Below are 21339 nucleotides of genomic sequence, written 5' to 3' on the forward strand. Positions count from 1 at the left end.
AGATATCATTCCACAAAGTGACGATGTCACTGACCATTACATGGTAACTTGCATATTACGTACTCCTGTAATATATCATGCTGCGCCGCGTTATCGATTAGGCAGAACAATCCTTCCATCCACCATAGATAATTTTTCAAACAGCTTATCGGATCTGTCTCAGCTGCTCAGTGAACCCAAACAAACAGATGAACTTGAGGAATTAACTAGCACTATGAGCACCATTCTCTCTGGATCATTGGATATTGTTGCGCCCATTAGATTAAAAAAGGTCAGAGAGAAAAGTAAAGCACCATGGTACAACAATACTACGCGTGTTCTAAAGAGAGAAACCCATAATTTAGAGCGTAAATGGAAACAAACCAACTTAGAGGTCTTTAGAATCGCATGGAAAGACAGTATGTCACGTTATAAAAAGGCCCTAAAAGCGGCCAGGGCTGAGCATCTACGCAAACTAATAGAAAACAACCATAACAATCCTAAGTTCTTATTTAACACCGTGGCGAGACTAACAAATAAACAGATGTCTCCTGAACAAAATATTCCATTACAGTTTAGTAGTAATAATTTCATGAAGTTCTTCACTGAGAAAATAGAAAACATCAGAACCACAATTGTAAACGTTCAATCCTCAATCGCGCCTTATAATTCAGCCTCAATTATCACCCCGCAAGAACAATTATAGTGCTTCACAACTATAGAACAAAAAGAGTTAAATAAACTTTTTACTTCATCTAAAACAACAACATGTTTATTAGATCCCATACCAACTAAACTATTGAAAGAAGTGTTACCTGTAGTGGAAGAGCCTCTCCTCAATATTATTAACTCGTCTTTATCTTTAGGTTATGTTCCAAAAACATTTAAACTGGCAGTTATAAAACCTCTCATTAAGAAACCACAATTAGATCCACATAATCTAGTAAATTATAGACCCATTTCAAATCTGCCTTTTATGTCTAAAATACTAGAAAAAGTTGTGTCCGCTCAACTGGGCTCTTTCTTACAAGAAAATGACACCTATGAAAAGTTTCAGTCTGGGTTCAGGCCGCATCATAGCACTGAAACTGCGCTCGTTAAAATCACAAATGATTTACTTTTAGCTTCTGACCAAGGCTGTATCTCAATATTAGTTTTACTTGATCTTAGTGCTGCGTTCGATACTATAGATCATACAATACTCTTAGATCGACTACAAAATTATACTGGTGTTCAAGGACAAGCATTAAGCTGGTTTAGATCGTATTTATCTGACCGCTACCATTTTGTTTATTTAAATGGAGAAAAATCGATCATAACTCCAGTAAACTATGGAGTGCCGCAGGGATCTGTGTTAGGCCCTCTATTATTCTCAATATATATGCTACCACTTGGAAATATTATAAGGAAACATGGAATTAGTTTCCATTGTTATGCTGATGACACTCAAATATATATTTCATCACGGCCAGATGAAAACGCTAAATTACCCAAATTGACAGAGTGTGTTAAAGATATAAAAGATTGGATGACGCATAATTTTCTTTTATTAAATCCAGACAAGACAGAGGTACTACTTATCGGTTCAAAAAACCACCCACAAAACCTCTCACAATACAACTTTAACATAGTAGGATGTCCTGTTACTTCATCCTCTACAGTAAAAGACCTGGGTGTTATATTAGACTGCAACCTGTCTTTTGAAAATCATATTTCATATGTTACAAGTACAGCCTTTTTCCACCTTAGAAACATTGCTAAGCTACGTAATATGCTATCAGTTTCTGACGCAGAAAAGTTAGTTCATGCATTCATGACCTCGAGACTAGATTACTGTAATGCGTTATTAGCCGGTTGTCCTGCATCCTCAATAAACAAGCTACAGTTAGTCCAAAATGCCGCCGCTAGAGTTCTAACTAGATCGAGAAAATATGATCATATAACACCGATTTTATCATCCCTACATTGGTTACCTATAAAGTCCCGTATTAATTACAAGGTATTGCTACTGACTTAGAAAGCCCTAAACGGCTTAGCTCCAGTCTATTTAACAGATCTTCTATCGCCCTATAATCCATCGCGCTCTTTAAGGTCACTAAATTCGAGGCTTTTGGTCATACCTAGGATATCTAGGTCCACCAAAGGAGGGAGAGCATTTTCACATTTAGCTCCAAAACTCTGGAATAGTCTTCCGGATACTGTTCGTTGCTCAGACTCGCTCTCCCAGTTTAAAACTAGATTAAAGACGCATCTCTTCAGCCAGGCATTCATATAATACTTTTAATCCTACAGTTAAATCCGACCTCTAGTTTATAAACGCCAGAGGAGAACTGGCCCCCGACTGAGCCCGGGTTCTCCCAAGGTTTTTTTTTCTCCATTAGGTCACCTGATGGAGTTTTTCGGTTCCTTGCCACTGTTGCCTTTGGCTTGCTCAGTTGGGGATATTTGGGGATATTTAATTTAATTAATCAATCAACGATACTATTGATCAGCATTACCAAACGTAGACGTTCCACTAGAAACAAACATTGATGTATTGTTCTAATTTATTACTGTGAAGCTGCTTTGATACAACCTGTGTTGTGAAAAGCGCTATATAAATAAACTTGACTTGACTTGACTTGACATGTCCAGATCAATGTGACTTTTGGTTAATGGAATTCTTTTTACATTAACTAAAATCTATCCATGGCTCTAAATTTAGTTAAATGTATTGTGTTCATTCCAGGGTTTGTGTTTTACTGTTGTGAGAGTGGGGATTAGTATGGTTTTATTTCCCCTTTACTTATAGTACCCTGGAAAAGTGGTGCTGATTTGGGTCCTCTGTCAGTTTGAGAGGCTCAGGCACAATTATGTCCTTTTTGAATACTGGCTATTTCCTGTGATGTAACCGAAATGGAATTCATTTTTTGATATTTCTTTAACTGTTACAATTTTTGCCCTTTTCCTCTCTAATTAGGCTTGATCACTTTTTTTCTTCGTAAGCAAGATTCAGTAAAGACTGTCACAATTGAAGACCACTTTGCTCCCTGTTTTGTGGCGATGGACTAATTTTGTTGTGTTTGTGATTTGCTAAGGCTCATGGCAGATCCATCACAGGAGCACTTACTGTACAAGGAGTGGCATTACTGACGGCACATTTTACAAGAAAAGATATTAGTCAATGATGCTCAGGATCTGTTGTGCACCAAAACCTCAAAATCATCTTTCCTTACTCTTGTCATGTGATGAGTGAAATCTGACTAAATGGTTTTTATTTCTATAAAAAAGCTAAATGACAGAGTGGGTGGGTAGGTTATGAAATCAGTTTATGGCTGAACACTGTGTAACACCAGTAACACCTACTACCGTAGCTAGCCTATTGTACAGTAGATGTTATTATCTTCTCTACCATATTAAACAAATATAGAGTGAAGCAGATCCAGTACTTGCTGAGCTAAAATGTGCTGTAAACTAAGCCTGAATCTAACATCCTGAAAATAATCAATAAAACCACCCACATACGAAACAAAATACTGTTTGTACATGAACATGAACACAATTTACTGAAAACTTTCATGTTTCAATCACATATACATATATAATATATTTATATAGAGTTACATGTTAACTGTTGTGCTTGTTAGTTGAGTTGGGTAAACTCCACTGACAGTGGAGCAGTGCATAGGATTCACCACACAGGCCAGATTTTAACCTTTGTTCCCCATTGTGACCCCATTGCTCAACGTGTCTGGGACATGTTCTAATAGCTAAACCTTGCTTTAACAAACTCACACTTACCGGCAGCCAAAGGTAGTCTGCAGCAGGGTGGTGATACCCACGCAAAAGAAAATGGTGCCAATCAGCTGACTGGTTGCCCATTGGTCATGACCCACACACATGGCTTCAGCCAGCAGGAAGGGCACAGCGATAGTTCCACTGAAGCAGGTAAGGTAGTGCTGAGGAAAAATGATGTGGAAAGAAAAGAATATCTAGCTCTTTATCTCTGTAATGGAGAACATCAAATCTTACACAAGCCTAGGGTAACTGCAGTAAATGTAGGGTCACTGCTTTAAAGTTGCGTGTCACTACTGTAAAGTCTAGGGTCACTGCTGTAAAGTCTATTTCACTGCTGTAAAGTCAAGGGTCACTGCTGTAAAGTCTAGAGTCACTGCTTCAAAGTCTAGTTTCATTGCTGTAAAGTTGAAGGTCACCGCTGAAAAGTCAAGGTTCACTGCTGTAAGGTAAAGGGTCACTGCTGTAAAGTGTAGTTTCACTGCTGTAAAGTCGAGGGTCACCACTGTAAAGTTGAGGGTCACTGCTTCAAAGTTGCGTGTCACTGCTGTAAAGTCTAGTTTCACTGCTGTAAATTTGAGGGCCACTTCTTTAAAATCCAAACTTTACAATCACTGCTATAGTTGAGTACAGCTGGTAAATGAACATCTTAAATGTCTGGGGCTCATCACTGTGGCTGTGCATGCGTTTGTACCTGTAAACCCAGGAACACACACAGGTACCAAGGTGGTGTGTCCTCTATGGTGTATATCATGTCCATTCTCTTGGCATCGATGCTGTCTGCACTGTCCACAGTCTCTGACATGGAGCACTGATGGGGAGAGGAAACACAAGACACGTTAGGCTATGGGACGTCCCTATGGTAACCCATCCCTATTACAGAGAAGCTGAGTGAGAGCTGTACACTAGAAACGGCATTAAGCGCACACACACAACCACACACACACACACCAAAACTGCTGGCAATTCAAATGGCATCAGAGGGAGATCAGTAACACTATATGAAATTATCCTGAAATGAAACAACTGCTTAATAAACTCAGTTCTAATCTTCCAAATTGAAAGAGGACATTACTATTAGAGTTATTCTGTTACATGTTAAAATAAACTGTAATGGAAAAATATGTACTATTACTGAAAACTAGTTTTAACAATTTAACTAATTAAACCACAAAGCAAAGATACAGTACAGCCATAATATTATTGTCTGTCTTTGAACATTTTTTTAAAGCAGTAAGATTAGCCTTCAGCTGTCCCTTGCTACAGTTATCTTTGTTTTAAAGACAATCTGGATTACCAGTCAAATAATTCTCATTTCTGACCGATATTACTGGCACCACAGAACCAGAGAAAAGGTCAGGGACCCAATGTGTTGCATCAACATTGCTGTACTGAAGGCAAACACTGAGGAAATTCCACTGCAATGTAGTGACCTCCCAAATCCCTGATCCCTCTGTGGGGGAAAAGTGCCGAGTCATAATGACTAAGCTATTACCGAACAGGGCTTAATACAGAGTGGATAAGCAAGACTGGTACGAGTAGCCCCTTGATTTAAAGGTGAAGTGTGCCATTTCTACACCAATAGCATCACCAAAATAAACTCACCTTGTCCTCAGTCTGGCTGTCTTTCGCGTAAATGGCCATGAGCTGTGTGTCCTCTGCGTCTTGATCTCCAGGGTTTTGCACGGCACCGTTAACCACCTGTCAAATACAGAGATATTTGCAAAGATCACATATTTACCAAGCAACAAAACAAGGAAAATGGTTGATGCTACTAGCAAACTTTTCTATTGTTATCACAAAAGATAAAAATGGATGTGGACGTATCTGTAAGAAATCAGACAATATGTAGTTTAGCTTGGAACACGAAGGGTTACGATTCCAGAAGCTTTGCTTTGGTTCTCTTAGCCAAATTCAAATACCAGGGTTTCAGTGTCAAGCATATTAGTTTTACCTTACGACCTTCATGACATTACACCCCGACACTGACGAGACTTATCAGCCCACTGAAAGGGTTAGTTCACCCAAAAATAAAAAAATTCTGTCAGTAATTACTCACCCTCATGTTGTTCCAACCCCGTAAGACTTTCGTTCATCTTCGGAACACAAATTAAGTAGCCTGGCAAGCCAGACCTACATCAAGATGTTAGGTCTGGCAACTCACCATTGGCAGGGCTCAATCCGAGGGGTGGGATAAACGGTTGTCTTTCAAATTCCCTCTGCACGGAATAGGATAGTGCTACAACCAACCAGAACGTTTTCCCACCAGCGGAATTAGTAGATTAAACTTTTGCCGTATGTGGTTAGCAAAACTACGAACACATCTTTTTTTAAGAATGACTTAAGTGCCGTTCTTTGTTCTTTTCTCAAAGAAAAGCTTAACTCCAAGTCCTCCAGAGTTGCGGCCAAAGCCGATTCGAAAGACCACTGTTCGCCAGCAGCAGCAGCTCTTCTTTGTTTTCAAGTAGCAGGGAATTCACACGGAACCGTCACAACTCTGTCGTCATTATGTTAAGCTCGCCCACCGACTCTATACACGATTTGATTGGCCTGACTGGAGTTTGGTTTTTCCAGCTTGAAAGTCAACGGAGAGTAGCTAGACTACACTGGCTGCAAAATAAATTTTGCTGCCACTAGGGTGCGTCTAGATTTCTAGGCTACAAATTAAGATATTTTTGATGAAATCTGAGAGCTGGCTCACTCCTTCATAGGCTGCTAGGTAATTGATATCTGCCAGCCCAGAAAAGTTAGTAAAGACATTGTTACGTGTAGTCCAAGTGACTACAGTGGCTCAACCTTAAGTTTATCAAGCAACGAGAATACTTTTTGTGCGCAAAAAACAACAACAACAACAACAACAAAAACAACGACTTTATTCAACTATTCATTTTCTTCTCTGTGGGGCTCTGAGTGAGTTCACGTAGTGTAACAGCGCAGCGCTTCTGGGTTGTACATCAGAATGTAGGCTCACTATTGGTCAGCATCACAAACATGACCAGCGTCGGCCAATAGTGACCCTACTTTCAGACGTACAACGCAGAAGTGCTGCTACTACGTCAACAGAGAATGACATGGAAGAGAAGAGATGGTTGAATAAAGTCGTTATTTTCGGGTTTTTTGCACACAAAATGTATTCTCGTTGCTTGATAAACTTAAGGTTGAGGCACTGTAGTCACTTGGACTATTTTAACAATGTCTTTACTAACTTTTCTGGGCTGGCAGATATCAATTACCTAGAAGCCTATGAAGGAGTGAGCCAGCTCTCAGATTTCATCAAAAATATCTTAATTTGTGTTCCGAAGATGAACGAAAGTCTTACGGGGCTGTCAACATGAGGGTGAGTCATTTTTTGGTGAACTAACCCTTTAAGTCCACAAGGGCAATTTCACACACACATTTCAGAGAAAGGGTTATGCAGATAAGTGATCACACTCATGTAGGGAAGAGTTCACCAAAACAATGATGGTTTAGCTGTACAAGGTTTTTTGGTGGTTCTTCATGACATCATACTAGATTGATGATTCATGATTGCACAAACAACCTTTTGTCTTTCAAACAATAATTATATACAGAAATATCTTAGAAAAAAAGACTAGAGTATTAGAAAAGAACCCTTCCCTAGAGTCCCTAATAATTAATCAACAATTGAGAAAGATATAGCAAAAGAAAAAAACAACAACTAAAGAATGATATAATCCGCATAAATGTTATAAAAGGAGTGTTTGCTATGTAATTGTGGTGGGCATGACTAAGGGAAACTTGAGTCTTGACATGAATGTCTTCGTAATGAGTGAACAGATAAAGTTACAGAGCACAGACCATAGTGTACCGACTGATAAAGGGACACATCTGTAGAGGGACGAGATAAAAACAACTCTCTAAGTAAACATTGGCTTCTTGACAGGTTTATTAAATGGTTCACGCAAAAATGACATTTCTGTTATTAATAAGTACATTAATGTAATTCCAAACCCGTAAGACATTCGTTTATCTTCGGAACACAAATTAAGAATTTACCACTTTCTAGGACCTTGAGGTAATGAAGCGATGAGAATACTTTTTGTGTGGGTTTGGAATGACATGAGGGTGAGTAATTAATGACATAAATTAAATTTTTGGGTGAACTAACCCTTCAATGTTTAAATATGCATGTTTAACAGCAAAAACACTATCAAAAAGCAGCAGCTGGTTATTTCAAGTTGTTCAGGTTTTTTTGCTTGTTAATGAACCTTTCCTGCAGTGAGAAGATAACACACACATGAGGTTTAGACCCACATGTTGAGGGTACAAATTGTTACAAACAACAACTGTATAATTAAATCGATAACACTTTAAAAGAAGGTTTTATTAACATTAGTTAACTACATTAACATGAACTAAGAATGAACTGCACTTCTACAGCATTTATTAATATTTGTTAATGTTAATTTTAGCATTTAACAATACATTATTAAAATCAAAAGTTGTTTTTGTTAACATTAGTTAATGCACTGTGAACCAATATGAACAAACAATGAACAGCTGTATTTTTTTTTATTAATTAGCCTAAAGTTAACAAAGATTAACAAATACAGTAACAAATGTATTGCTCATGGTTAGTTCATGTTAGTTAATACATTAAGTTGCTTTTTTCAGGATTCTTTGATGAATAGATCATTCAAAAGAACAGCATTTATTTGAAACAAATCTAAAAAATAAAAGTATTAACTGCCCCTAAAAATCTTCCTGAACCCAAGCATTTGAATAGTTAGTGTATTTATAACACCACTACATTTATGACTTGTGTGTGCATCTTCAAAAGAAATGTTATGCATGCCATGATGCTAAATCTGTTTGTCATTCCTGGAAGTTTATTCACACTTGAAATAGAAAAAAATCTGGAAAGCCAGATTTTAAACGGCACTTCCTTAAAGTAGGAACTTGCATACCACACTGACCTGCTTAAAAAGTACACGTGACCATGCACACAAGCGGTTGACACACACCCTGTCCTGTCACTGTAATGATAGGCTTGAAGCTATTGTACTTTAGCCCTATGATTAGCAATTCCACACACACAAACTCACAGGGATGGGATAGAAGTGTGCACTGTGTTTGTTCTCCTCTTCATATTTGCCAGGCTCTGCGGTGGACTCCATGGATTTGGAGGTAGTGTTTTTACCAACACCCATTCCTCTCCTTTGCTCCTCTTCCTCTGGCTCTGTTCCTCTCCTCCACTCCCTCTCACGCTCGGGTAGAAACACTGCTGCTCTGCCTGTCAGCATACACTCATGCTCCACTGATTGGCCAGCCAGATCATCTGAGGTGAAACAACAGAGCAATGCTATTAATGAATGTATTATGAAATTGCCGCATTCATCTAATGACTTCCTGCAATCAACTCAACAAAATAAAAACAATCCATATAGTCATAAACCAATCTAATTCACTGAAAATCATCCCTTTTAAATCTTGTGTTTGTCAAATAAAAATGGAACACTTCGCAAAGTCAAAGGCAGAATGAACTGGACAAATATCTTAAGCAATGAAATCTGAGAACATATCAAGTGAATAATTGTTTATTTATTCAAATTAAAATACTCGCATACCCACACTTACATTGCTGTGGTTTTGGACTCAAACAACCATTTATTCAACAATAATGTGTGATCAAACATCTACAGTAACAAACACAAGGAAAAGACCATTTGGAAAAACTGTTGAGGTAAAGAATGATAGAAAAGAAGAAAAGACTATAGAATATTGGGAAGTGGGATGACGAAGATAAGATGGAAAACAGAAGCGAATGAAAGAAAGCGTGTGACTGGAAAAAGGCCAGAACGCTTTATCAGCGGATGTTGTTGACTTTGTTAACAGTCAAGTTCTGTTTACTGTTCTTGTGGCCTTGGGTCGGCACCCTTTCCTATTAATGACAGTGATTAGACATGTCAGCTCACCACCAACGGCTGTACCCTTCCCCCACAGCCCATGATCCCTCATCAGCCTTGAACTCCAGGACAATCACATCTGCTTGGTATCTAGAAGCCATCTGGGTTCACAAAACCCCCTTCAGCGCTACACACCCAGAACCAGATTCTTACACGTATCCAAAATAGGAACGGTCATGACAAACGACAAGATATTTCATCATCCGCTTGAATTCTATTCCTTCTTGTGTAGCCACAACCACTATGACATCTCACTGGTCTAAAATCCAGCTTCACATAACTGAACATAAACATGAAATATTAAAATAAAATAAACATTATACTTACTAAATTATGTGTTATGTACTTAATATTTTATTAATAATATACATTATGAATATGTATTAGATATAGATTCATATTTATATGAAATTTAATAGATATTATTATTAATAACAATAATAATAATGATAAATATTTTTTCAATCACTTGGTTTCCATTTTTTGCTGGATTGGCCCCAGTTCCTCTTACTCTATATTAAACATGAAATATATAATATTAAACATGAAAAATATAATAAATATTATATATGTACTTAATATATTATTGTGATAATGAAATATATATTTACTACATTTTATTATACTATACATTTAATATATCAACTATTATACATAGTTTTTGTTAGGACAAAGCATATATATATATATATATAGACAGATACATATAGAGCTGCATGATTATGGACAAATTGAGAATCACGATTTTCCCACAATTCTGAATAAACAATTAAACAAAATAATATGTTACAAAATGTTAACTGCTGCAGACCAATTAATAATGTCTAATTTATTTGAATGAATTATATATATATACGATTCAATGACTCATATCTTTTTCCATTACTGGATGAATCAGTGTTTTTGAATGAATCTCTGGAATGAATGATTCAAATGACAAACACTTATTTTAACAGTCACTTGTCGCCAAGTGTAATCAAGTTACTTTCAAATGGTAATATTTTGATCTCTACCGTAGACATCAGTGTTTAAATCGATCTATAAACCAATAAACTAATAAATCCAAGTACTTCTGTGATAATCTGAATGATTCTAACATATGTGGTTGAAGAGCCTGTCTGAAAAGCGGTTTCATAACGATACATGACAACTGCTCTCTGGGTCTGTGGCAGGGAGAACGCAGATTTGAATGTTCGCTGTGATAGTACTTATATAGTACTTTTTATAGTACTAATAAAAAATCGTTGTAAAAATAATCGAGTGGCTGTTTGAATCGAGATCACAATCTTTTAACGATAAATTGTGCACATACTTTTTTTTGTAGATAATTTCCTCATTCATTTGACTAACATATAACCAGTCAGACATGTTTTAACGGCTTGGCAAAATTAATGCTGGGTTGTCAGGCTGCCTTCATTAAAACCAAAATTACACTAAATGTGATTCTCGCAATGTAAATCAAAACAATGGCATGGATAATGTCCAATATATGAAAAAGACACCCTCAGAACAATCTTTCATTTACAATATGATCAAATGTGATTTTTAGATGTTGCATTAAAGAGTTGCTGTCTTCTAAACGAACTGTATACTAAGAAAGTTGATACTAGATATCTGTGACAGTCCATTGATTTTTATTTGGAAAGCAGGTGTCCGAGTGCAAATCCAAGTGCAACTGGGGACAGTAAAGAAATAAGTACCTAGTTCACACATCACTCCCACCAATCTGGTCGGCCGGAAGCATCTGTGTAGGAGTTAAACTGGGAGAAGGGAAGGATAGAGGGAAGATGGAAAAGAGGAAGATAGAAGAAAAAAGAGGTAGGGACATGGAAAAGGAACGAGGGTTGACAAAAAGAAAGATAGAGGAGACAGGTGTTAATCAGCAGCCAAAATGCAAATCACAAGCCATTTTTCTATCATTCTATTTCAAATCATCATTCAACCTAAGCGGTTTAATAAACACTGATATTCTGATTTTGCTAGCATATAAGCAAATCTGTGCCTTATACTTCACAAAGCTTATACTACCAAGTTTCAACAAAATCTTTGGCATGCAGTTCATTGCCACAGACAATAATTTGGACTCTTCCCGTAGTTTGTACAAACAAACAAACACAGTGTTCACAGCAATGCAACTTTCCTTTCCTTTATCTTTCAAACCAAGCAGCTTTTTGTCTCTCAGTGTCTCACTTGTCTTTTTGTCTCTCACGAGACATTCCCAGTTTCCTACTGAAATGACACAAAAATTTGCTGAGTAACAGTAAATGTGACCACCCTTTAAGATCCTATACCAAATGGTACCCTTTGTTCTGTTCCTCCTTGTGTGAATTTACTCTTTGCTGACTGGACTGCTCGGTAAAAAGTGTGCTCTCTGCAAAACAGCATTCAGTAGCTGTAAAGTGGAAGCTTGTGAGCACCCTACTGAAACAGAAAATGACTGATTAAAGAGATAGTTCACTTTGAAATTAAATTTTGGTAAATTTTAGCTTACCTCAAGGGCATCCAAGATGTAGGTGTCTTTTTTTCCGCAGTAGTTTCAATTTTGATATTTTTAGGTCAAACCGTTCTGGTCTCTCAGTCATTTGATGCAGGTCTATGGTCACTGTCTCAAAGAGCATGCACAGAGTCCAAATTAAAACAATTCCCCATCGTCCAAATTAAACAATTCCCCATCGTAAGTACACATTGATGGCCTAAGACACGAAACAAACGGTTTGTGTGAGAAAACGAACAGTATTTATATCGTTTTGACCTCTTATACACAGCCACGTCCAAGTGATCTATCTGATCTGAGGGCGCCGTATAGATATATATACACCAGATGACGCCTTAAAGACATTCGTTCCAATGAACTGCCGTAGACAAGGCGACATCTAGTGTATATATATATCTATGCACCAGTCTGCGCACACGTCACACACCAGGATGCGCCCGTGCCCTCAGATCACTTGGACGTGGCTGTGTTACAAGAGATAAAAACGATATCAATACTGTTCATTTTCTCACACAAACCGCTTCTTAGGCCATCAATGTGTACTTACGATGGGGAATTGTTTAATTTGGACGATGGGGAATTGTTTTAATTTGGACTCTGTGCATGCTCTTTGAGACAGTGACCTTAGACCTGCATCAAATGACTGACAGACAAGATCGGTTTGACCTAAAAATATCAAAATTGAAACTACTGCGGAAAAAAAGACACCTACATCTTGGATGCCCTTGAGGTAAGGTAAAACATAAAATTTTATTTCAAAGTGAACTATCCCTTTAAACGATAAACCTAAATAGGATCTTTTCTGAATCTTGGTGGCACAAAGTGATTTGGCAGGCAAAAGTTTTTGATAGATTAATTTGATTAAATTAATAGATCTGGACAATAAAATGAGTGTTACATTACCAATAAATTAACAAACAAAGAATCAGATTCCCGGAATGAGCATGAGTTCAGAACACTGATGTAAGATGTTTGTTTTGGGCCAATCATAAAGCTCTCTCTGGCCGTTTACTGCAAGCTCCACTGCTTTTAATTGTTTTTCTATGTAAAACTGGCCTAGATGGATGTCTGACCATTGCGTCGCGTCTTGAGTTCAAGACCCTTTTCTATTCATCAGCGCTGTGCCTCTGCAGTTACTATTGCAGTACTATGGTAACTATTATGACAGATAGTGGAAGTAAAGTGCTCCTCATATAGGCAGATAAAGAAAATGGCTCAAGCCCAAAATATACTTTGGTTTTAACGGGTAAACAAGGGTCCACGTACAGTGCGCGTGATGCCAATTTCGTCACCCGAAATGCATGTACTGCACGCTTGCCGCCCGATACAAAGTACAAAGTATGCGCAGATGTGCAATGAATTTGTTTTGCACTAATCAGTTGTTCCTCAATTTGGCAACACTGGCCCAGGTCGTTAGCCTGGTTAAAACCAGACCCTTCTCAGTTGAAACTGAGTGTAGGGTCTGACGAAGTTATGTAGACAAATCATTTCCAAAGGGGCGTCACTAACCGACGTAGCTCAAATTCCTTTGGGCGCAATTGGATAGTCTTAAAACCAATCAGATCGATGAAGGAGATGACGTATGCTTCGAGTGTTGTTCTTTGCTCCGGTTTTAACGAAAACGGTAAGTTTAAATCGCTCAAAACAGACACGATAACTGATTCGTTTATATACTGTCTATGATTCGAACGAGTGATGTTCCACGGCGGCATCCATCTTTGTAATGAAATCTCCTTCAGCGTCGCTGCGCTGTCGTCATCATGTAAATCCCTCCCCAAACGTTTCTGATTGGTGCCGCGATTTCGGCGGCACAGAAATGAGTTTGAATGGGCTCTTCTCCAGACTATCCTGGAGAGAGAATTAAAATTCGCCGGAAGTAGTCTGGGTTTTCCCAGGCTACCAGGTCGTTGTTTCACAATAGAAAATTAAACTAAAGAGATGGAACAACAACAACAAAATATCAGAGACCACAACAACAACAGACGGCCACATCGACAAGAGCTTGTGAGAGGGGGTTATAGCCGCAACTTTAGTTTAAAAGAATACAAAAGACATTTTTATTGGTCATAACTTCGAGAGATAAATAGCGCAGACACTGGACAAAGATGAATCTTTATAGAGCGCATGTGTCGACCACCCGCTATACTTTGGAAGGCTATGAATTCGACTGCATATGCAAAAAAAAAAAAAAAAAAAAAAAAAAAAAAAAAGTATATTTGAGCTTCAGTGTTTGAATGTAATTTTCGATGAATGGCATCACAGAGTTTACCTGTATTTTGGTACTGATTTTTGAATGGCATCTTACCGGTAAAAAGACGCTGAACAGCACATTTGTGTATTTACCTGGAAAATCTGGCAATTTTACGGTAATTGATCAGCGTTAATGTGTGAAAGGGCTCATGTGTACAAGTACGTATGTGTGTGTCTGCCTGAAAGGCACGTAGACAAACAGAGTGAGCTGTCAGTTTATTCAGCATTACTGCTGTCAGTCATGACCCATCAGGTATGTCCTAGAAATGTGATAATCAGCGGACGGTCCAAAACACAGCAGGACGGATTCATCCACAGATACTGCAGTCACACACGGTTTGAGCAGATTTAAGGCTCGTTCACATCAAGATCAACTATATATATATATTTTTTTTGTGATTTAAATGACATTGTTCCTCTGTGCCAGTATCATTGAAGTTGTGGTGTGGACTTCTTTTACATTAAGTTTCTAAAACTTAATCTTTTATTGCTACCAATGGACTAAAACTAACTTTTTGCCACACTTGTCAATGGCCAGAGAGAGAGAGAGAGAGAGAGAGAGAGAGAGAGAGAGAGAGAGAGAGAGAGAGAGAGAGAGAGAGAGAGAGAGAGAGAGAGAGAGAGAGAGAGAGAGAGAGAGAGAGAGAGAGAGAGAGAGAGAGAGAGAGAGAGAGAGAGAGAGAGAGAGAGAGAGAGAGAGAGAGAGAGAGAGAGAGAGAGAGAGAGAGAGAGAGAGAGAGAGAGAGAGAGAGATAGATATATATATATATACACACTCACCTAAAGGATTGATTGATTGATTGATTGAAATCTTTATTTCGAACATGAGAGAAGAATATGTAAAATAAAATACAATAATGTTTAAGGCATTATTTTAAAAATAAAAACACATAAAAAAAAAAAAAAAAAAAAAAAAAAAAAAGGATTATTAGGAACACCATACTAATACTGTGTTTGACCCCCTTTTGCCTTCAGAACTGCCTTAATTCTACGTGGCATTGATTCAACAAGGTGCTGAAAGCATTCTTTAGAAATGTTGGCCCATATTGATAGGATAGCATCTTGCAGTTGATGGAGATTTGTGGGATGCACATCCAGGGCACGAAGCTCCCGTTCCACCACATCCCAAAGATGCTCTATTGGGTTGAGATCTGGTGACTGTGGGGGCCATTTTAGTACAGTGAACTCATTGTCATGTTCAAGAAACCAATTTGAAATGATTCGAGCTTTGTGACATGGTGCATTATCCTGCTGGAAGTAGCCATCAGAGGATGGGTACATGGTGGTCATAAAGGGATGGATATGGTCAGAAACAATGCTCAGGTAGGCCGTGGCATTTAAACGATGCCCAATTGGCACTAAGGGACCTAAAGTGTGCCAAGAAAACATCCCCCACACCATTACACCACCACCACCAGCCTGCACAGTGGTAACAAGGCATGATGGATCCATGTTCTCATTCTGTTTACGCCAAATTCTGACTCTACCATCTGAATGTCTCAACAGAAATCGAGACTCATCAGACCAGGCAACATTTTTCCAGTCTTCAACTGTCCAATTTTGGTGAGCTCGTGCAAATTGTAGCCTCTTTTTCCTATTTGTAGTGTAGATGAGTGGTAACCGGTGGGGTCTTCTGCTGTTGTAGCCCATCCGCCTTAAGGTTGTGTGTGTTGTGGCTTCACAAATGCTTTGCTGCATACCTCGGTTGTAACGAGTGGTTATTTCAGTCAAAGTTGCTCTTCTATCAGCTTGAATCAGTCTGCCCATTCTCCTCTGACCTCTAGCATCAACAAGGCATTTTCGCCCACAGGACTGCCGCATACTGGATGTTTTTCCCTTTTCACACCATTCTTTGTAAACCATAGAAATGGTTGTCCGTGAAAATCCCAGTAACTGAGCAGATTGTGAAATACTCAGACCGGCCCGTCTGGCACCAACAACCATGCCACGCTCAAAATTGCTTAAATCACCTTTCTTTCCCATTCTGACATTCAGTTTGGAGTTCAGGAGATTGTCTTGACCAGGACCACACCCCTAGATGCATTGAAGCAACTGCCATGTGATTGGTTGATTAGATAATTGCATTAATGAGAAATTGAACAGGTGTTCCTAATAATCCTTTAGGTGAGTGTATATATATATATATATATATATATATATATATATATATATATTTTTTTTTTTTTTTTTTTTTTTTTTTACCAACCATGAAACTGATTATTCCTTAATGAAGTTGCAAAAGTTTTTTTCGTCAAGAGCAATGAGTGATTGTTCTTTGTCTTTTGTTGTTTGATTCAAATTAAAAACACAGACAGCTGCAGAAATATTACTGCCACTTGTACACATACTGTAATACTGGATCCAATAAACTGTTAAACATTCAGTTAAGAGTAAGACATAACTGACTATGTTTACAAGGCTACTTGTCAAATTGCCTTGTCTTGGCATAATACTGTTTAAATATGTCTGTTCAAGCACAAGAAGAGGCGAAATAGAGTTCAATTCCGTATTCGTGTGCTGAGTCGCGGATTTATGGACGCATGCTTTGGATGTTTGCGCACAAAAAAGCGAATAACAAATTAAGTTCTAGTTATATTTAAACTGGCCATGCTTAAACTTTCGTATTGATGCAACACTGCCCCGTCAACTGTCCAAAAATGTAACCGCCCAACTGGGGATTAACAGTTTCATATACTTGCCAACACAGATTTTTACTCACAGATTTCAGATTTTATTTGGCACTTGGCGAGGGTTCATTTCAAGCCCTGTTGCTACCTTTATAGTTGTTGTTCTTGGCAGTCCCTCCAGGATTTCACAAATTTTTTTGTGTGATTTTTGCGATCAAAATGACTGATTTTGTGGTGGTAACTTCCAAAAATTTGTGAAAAAATTTGCGTTTTTTATATTTTATAATTAGGACATCACATTTACCATAATAGTATTATGTCAGATGCACAATAGTCATACATGACACAAATCACAAACAAAATGCATAAAGCTTGTTTATTTTGGTCTAATCAAATTCTCATCAAATTAACTTATTTAACCATATTTTTCTATAGAGTATTGGCTAAGGCCGCGCCCCCTTGGCGGGCTCTGACGTGTAATGGTATGATGCTAGCTCATTGGCGCACACGTCAGAGGCGCCGGCGCCATTGGATGTGCAGTTGCCGCAGCACAGCCAATGAGTGAGCCAGCCACTCACTGTGCTAGCTGTGCAGCTGCAAATGCGTTTTACATTACAGGCTTCAGTAAATAGAGGAAAAGGAGTTTCCCCTTTTCTCGCAACATCTGTATCCACGTAAAAATGCATTGAAACTTTAATTAAACTAGAGATATTTCAATTGGGTGATTATAATTGGATGTTTTGTGAGGTCTTTCATTTGTGTGATTATTTTGCGGTTAAATTAGGAATTATGCAGGATCACAAAAAAATGCGGCATTTTGTTGATTTTGCGTTGTATTCAGCGAGCGCGGAATCGCGAAAAACTGGAGGGACTGTCTTGGTGTGAATGGGCCTTAAGTCCTGATTTCAAACAGAACCAGATCCATTTTATTATATGGCTGGCAGATAAACCACAAATCTAACATCACAAACAAGGTCGAAGCATCCACACAAATCTGGAGAGAGCCTGAGGTGGAAAAATTTGGAGCCATAAAAATATTTGGCTAACTGAGGTGAGGTATTTAAAATATATCAATGTTGGACTTCAAAATAGAAACCTTTAACCTGGACAAAACCCATCTCACTGGGAAACAATTATTCCTGGAGCAAGACTAATCCAATAAACTCAAACAGCTTTAAGACACCAGAGAAAGAGAATAAAGGAAGAACTTGGTGATTTAAAGTCGGCACACGTTTCTACAGACTTTCTTTGTTGAATGAAAATATTAAAGTCCAGACATCTAATGCTTTGTAATAATCCCACAACAATGTCTGTTGCCACACTGGTGACTAACGTTTGAAGCACATTTAAATTTGGTCAGCCTTAATGATCTTATTACCTCATAATTACAGCTTACTGATGTTTAACAGTTAAACCTAGACAACCAGCCTCTTCAGCAGCACATTTATAGACAAAACACACGCTGAGCTCATTTCTACTGCAGCCTTAATGACAAAACGTATGTTAGTCAGATGTTCGGTTGTGGAGAACATTGATAGAGATTGTCAGAATATGACAGTTCATTGCATACAGTTTAATGTGACCATTGAAAGTTTCACTTTGTCTCATGGGAATTAATTAAGATGTGTTAAAGCCAGTCCCAAAGCTAAACAAATTTATCCTAAAAAGGCATTTAGCTAAAGTTGTACCACTGTATATTGTTATCTATTATATAAAACATTTCAACTTGACATAAGATAGAAAATCTAAAATACATTCGGGTGAAACATTCTGAAATATTCCATGTAAACATGTTTCTGATATATCCAGACTACTGTTAAACATTCAGGCATAACTGACTATATTTACAAGCATGTGTTAGTCTTGAGTGACCCGGTCGGCACCTAGTGAAGATGACTTGGCCACGTCTTGATTTTAAGTTATGCAAGACATACAACTTCTTTTTATACTGAGGTTTATTTCATACAGTGTATTATTTTTATTTTCATCACATTTCTTCTGCCACTTGTTAGTGATGTATAAGATAATTAATGGTCTGAAATCCATAGGTGGTATTTGATAGTAGGGGTGGTTAATCTGTCTGATTTCCCGATTCGATTCGATTACGATTATTGAAGTCCCGATTCGATTACAGTCGATTTTCGATTATTAACGATTCTCGATTAGCGATTATTGATTTTCCATTTCACAACAGTAAACGAAAATACACTACAAAGTGATTGCAGCAGTATTAAAAAAAGTCAGCTGCTGAATTACTTAACTCTTTTATTGAGTAACAACAACTCAGCACTTTCTGTGTCGTGTAGTTATAACTTCAGAATTATTTGTATGTAGCTTATGTTCTGTAGAACACAGAAATGAATACATCACATTGTGTTGTGACTCATCAAGTTGAACTAAACAATAACAAATAAATGAAAGGCTTATTTCCTTTAGGAAGTAGATCAGAACCAACATACTGTAGAAATTGGACAATTTTCTTCTAGAAAGACAAGGTGTTCAGGTGGAGGAAGACTGCAGGTTGCAGTCGAAACATGTCAAGGTAAAGAACAAGTTTTTTTCTCCACCTGAACACCTTGTCTTTCTAGAAGAAAATTGTCCAATTTAATCATTAAGAAGACAAAATGAACATTTCTGAACAACTTACTGTAGCTTCAATTAGTAACATACAAAGCCACTCTTATACACAACTAAATAATAAAAAGTTATGACTTGAAATGTTTGCTTTATACTACAATCAAAAACAGCTTATACAAAAAAAGTGAATGAACATCTGCAGAGAGCACAGTCAAAATGTAACTTTTTGTGACTGAAATTGCACATATTGCAGTATAACGTACGTATAACAGATCGGTTTACACAGTGTACTGATGTGAAAACTAAACAATACAGAAAGCAGCTCTCATACAAAAATACTAAATAGGTAACAATGAAATTGCCAATTTTCCATACATTAGCTTTTAACGAAGAAGGTGCCGTTCGAATTTGGCGCTCAGCCATCATGAGTCTGTTATGTATGTGCGCAACTCTGTTATGTGCGCGCCACAGACTGTCCGCGCACTGCACGTCCGCTTATAGTTCCGCCTTTTGCGTTCCGTCAATATTACGTTATTAGAAAAAAAATATATATCTTTTTTTTTTGAAAATCGATTTTTTGACATTTGTGAATCGATTCAGAATCGTCCACATCCGCATCGCGATGCATCGAAGAATCGATTTTTTTCCCCCACCCGTATTTGATAGTCAGATATTTCTAGGTCAAGCGCATTCCTGGCAGCCATGTCCGCCCTCTCATTACCAGTCAAGGCCAATGTGACTTGGAACCCAGCAAAAGATAATATTAAAGTTTATGGGGAGGTCCGTCTTTACGGATTCGGATACGCAATTAAAAAGTTCCATTCTTGACCCTTCTCAATATTTTCTAGAACCAGGAGTAATGCTCGAGGCTCAGCTGTGAAGATAGAGCCCTGGTCTGGAATTCAAATGCCATACTAGCCTTGATGTAAGATAGGACCTGTCTCTTAAATGTCTTCACATATTAGGAAGACGTTTGAAAGACAAGTCCTCTCTTACATCAAGGCTAGTATGTCAACTCACATGGATCCTCTACAGTTTGCATATCAGCCCAACAATGTTTTAAATGATGCTCTCATTTGCATGTTACAGAGGACCCATGTACGCCTAGACACTCTTGATGCATCTGTGAGGTCCACATTCTTTGACTTCTCAAGCACCTTCAATATGATCCAGCCTCGACTGCTGTGCGAGAAGATGAGGAGAATACAGTTGATATATCACTGGCCCTGTTGTGTATGAACTATCGATCCTGCAGACTACAGTGTGTGTGTGTCTGTATAATAGTGTCTCCAATACTATCCTGAGTAATACGGGGCGCCACAAGGAACAGTTGGAGTGACCACAACCACAACCATCTCCACCTTAACCAAAGAGATGGTAGTGGATTTTAAGAGGGACTGAGAACAAAATCAATTGCGATCACCATCCGGGGAATCGAGGTGGAGATGGTATCCAGCCACAAATACCTTGGTGTGCAGCTCGACAACAAGCTGGACTGGAAGAGCCACATGGAGATGGTGTATGAGAAGGGTCAAAGCAGACTTTATTTCTTAAGGAGGCTGAGGTCATTTAACATCTGCCGTGCCCTATTGTGCAGCGTCTACCAGACAGCGGTGGCCAGTTCTCTGTTCTTTGCTGTGGCGTGCTGGGGAGAGGGTGCCCACTCAGGAGATAGAAACAGAGTCAACAAACTTATTAAGAAGGCTACCTC

At 38.2% G+C, this 21339-nt stretch overlaps 1 protein-coding gene across 1 annotated transcript in view; it reads right to left on the minus strand.

The window, feature by feature from the left end:
- slc23a2 (solute carrier family 23 member 2) overlaps nt 1-21339 on the minus strand; it is a 53266-nt gene that overhangs the window by 18946 nt on the left and 12981 nt on the right. Inside the window, exons 2-5 of the mRNA XM_081349978.1 lie at nt 8820-9052; nt 5359-5454; nt 4448-4564; nt 3760-3917 (exon numbers count right to left, since the gene is read on the minus strand). Of these exons, the coding sequence (XP_081206104.1) occupies nt 3760-3917; nt 4448-4564; nt 5359-5454; nt 8820-9017 (569 nt within the window). The 5' untranslated portion in view covers nt 9018-9052. The remainder of the gene's footprint in view (nt 1-3759; nt 3918-4447; nt 4565-5358; nt 5455-8819; nt 9053-21339) is intronic.

Source organism: Scardinius erythrophthalmus, assembly GCF_964197995.2.
Source record: "Scardinius erythrophthalmus genome assembly, chromosome: 20".
Taxonomy (NCBI): Eukaryota; Metazoa; Chordata; class Actinopteri; order Cypriniformes; family Leuciscidae; genus Scardinius; species Scardinius erythrophthalmus.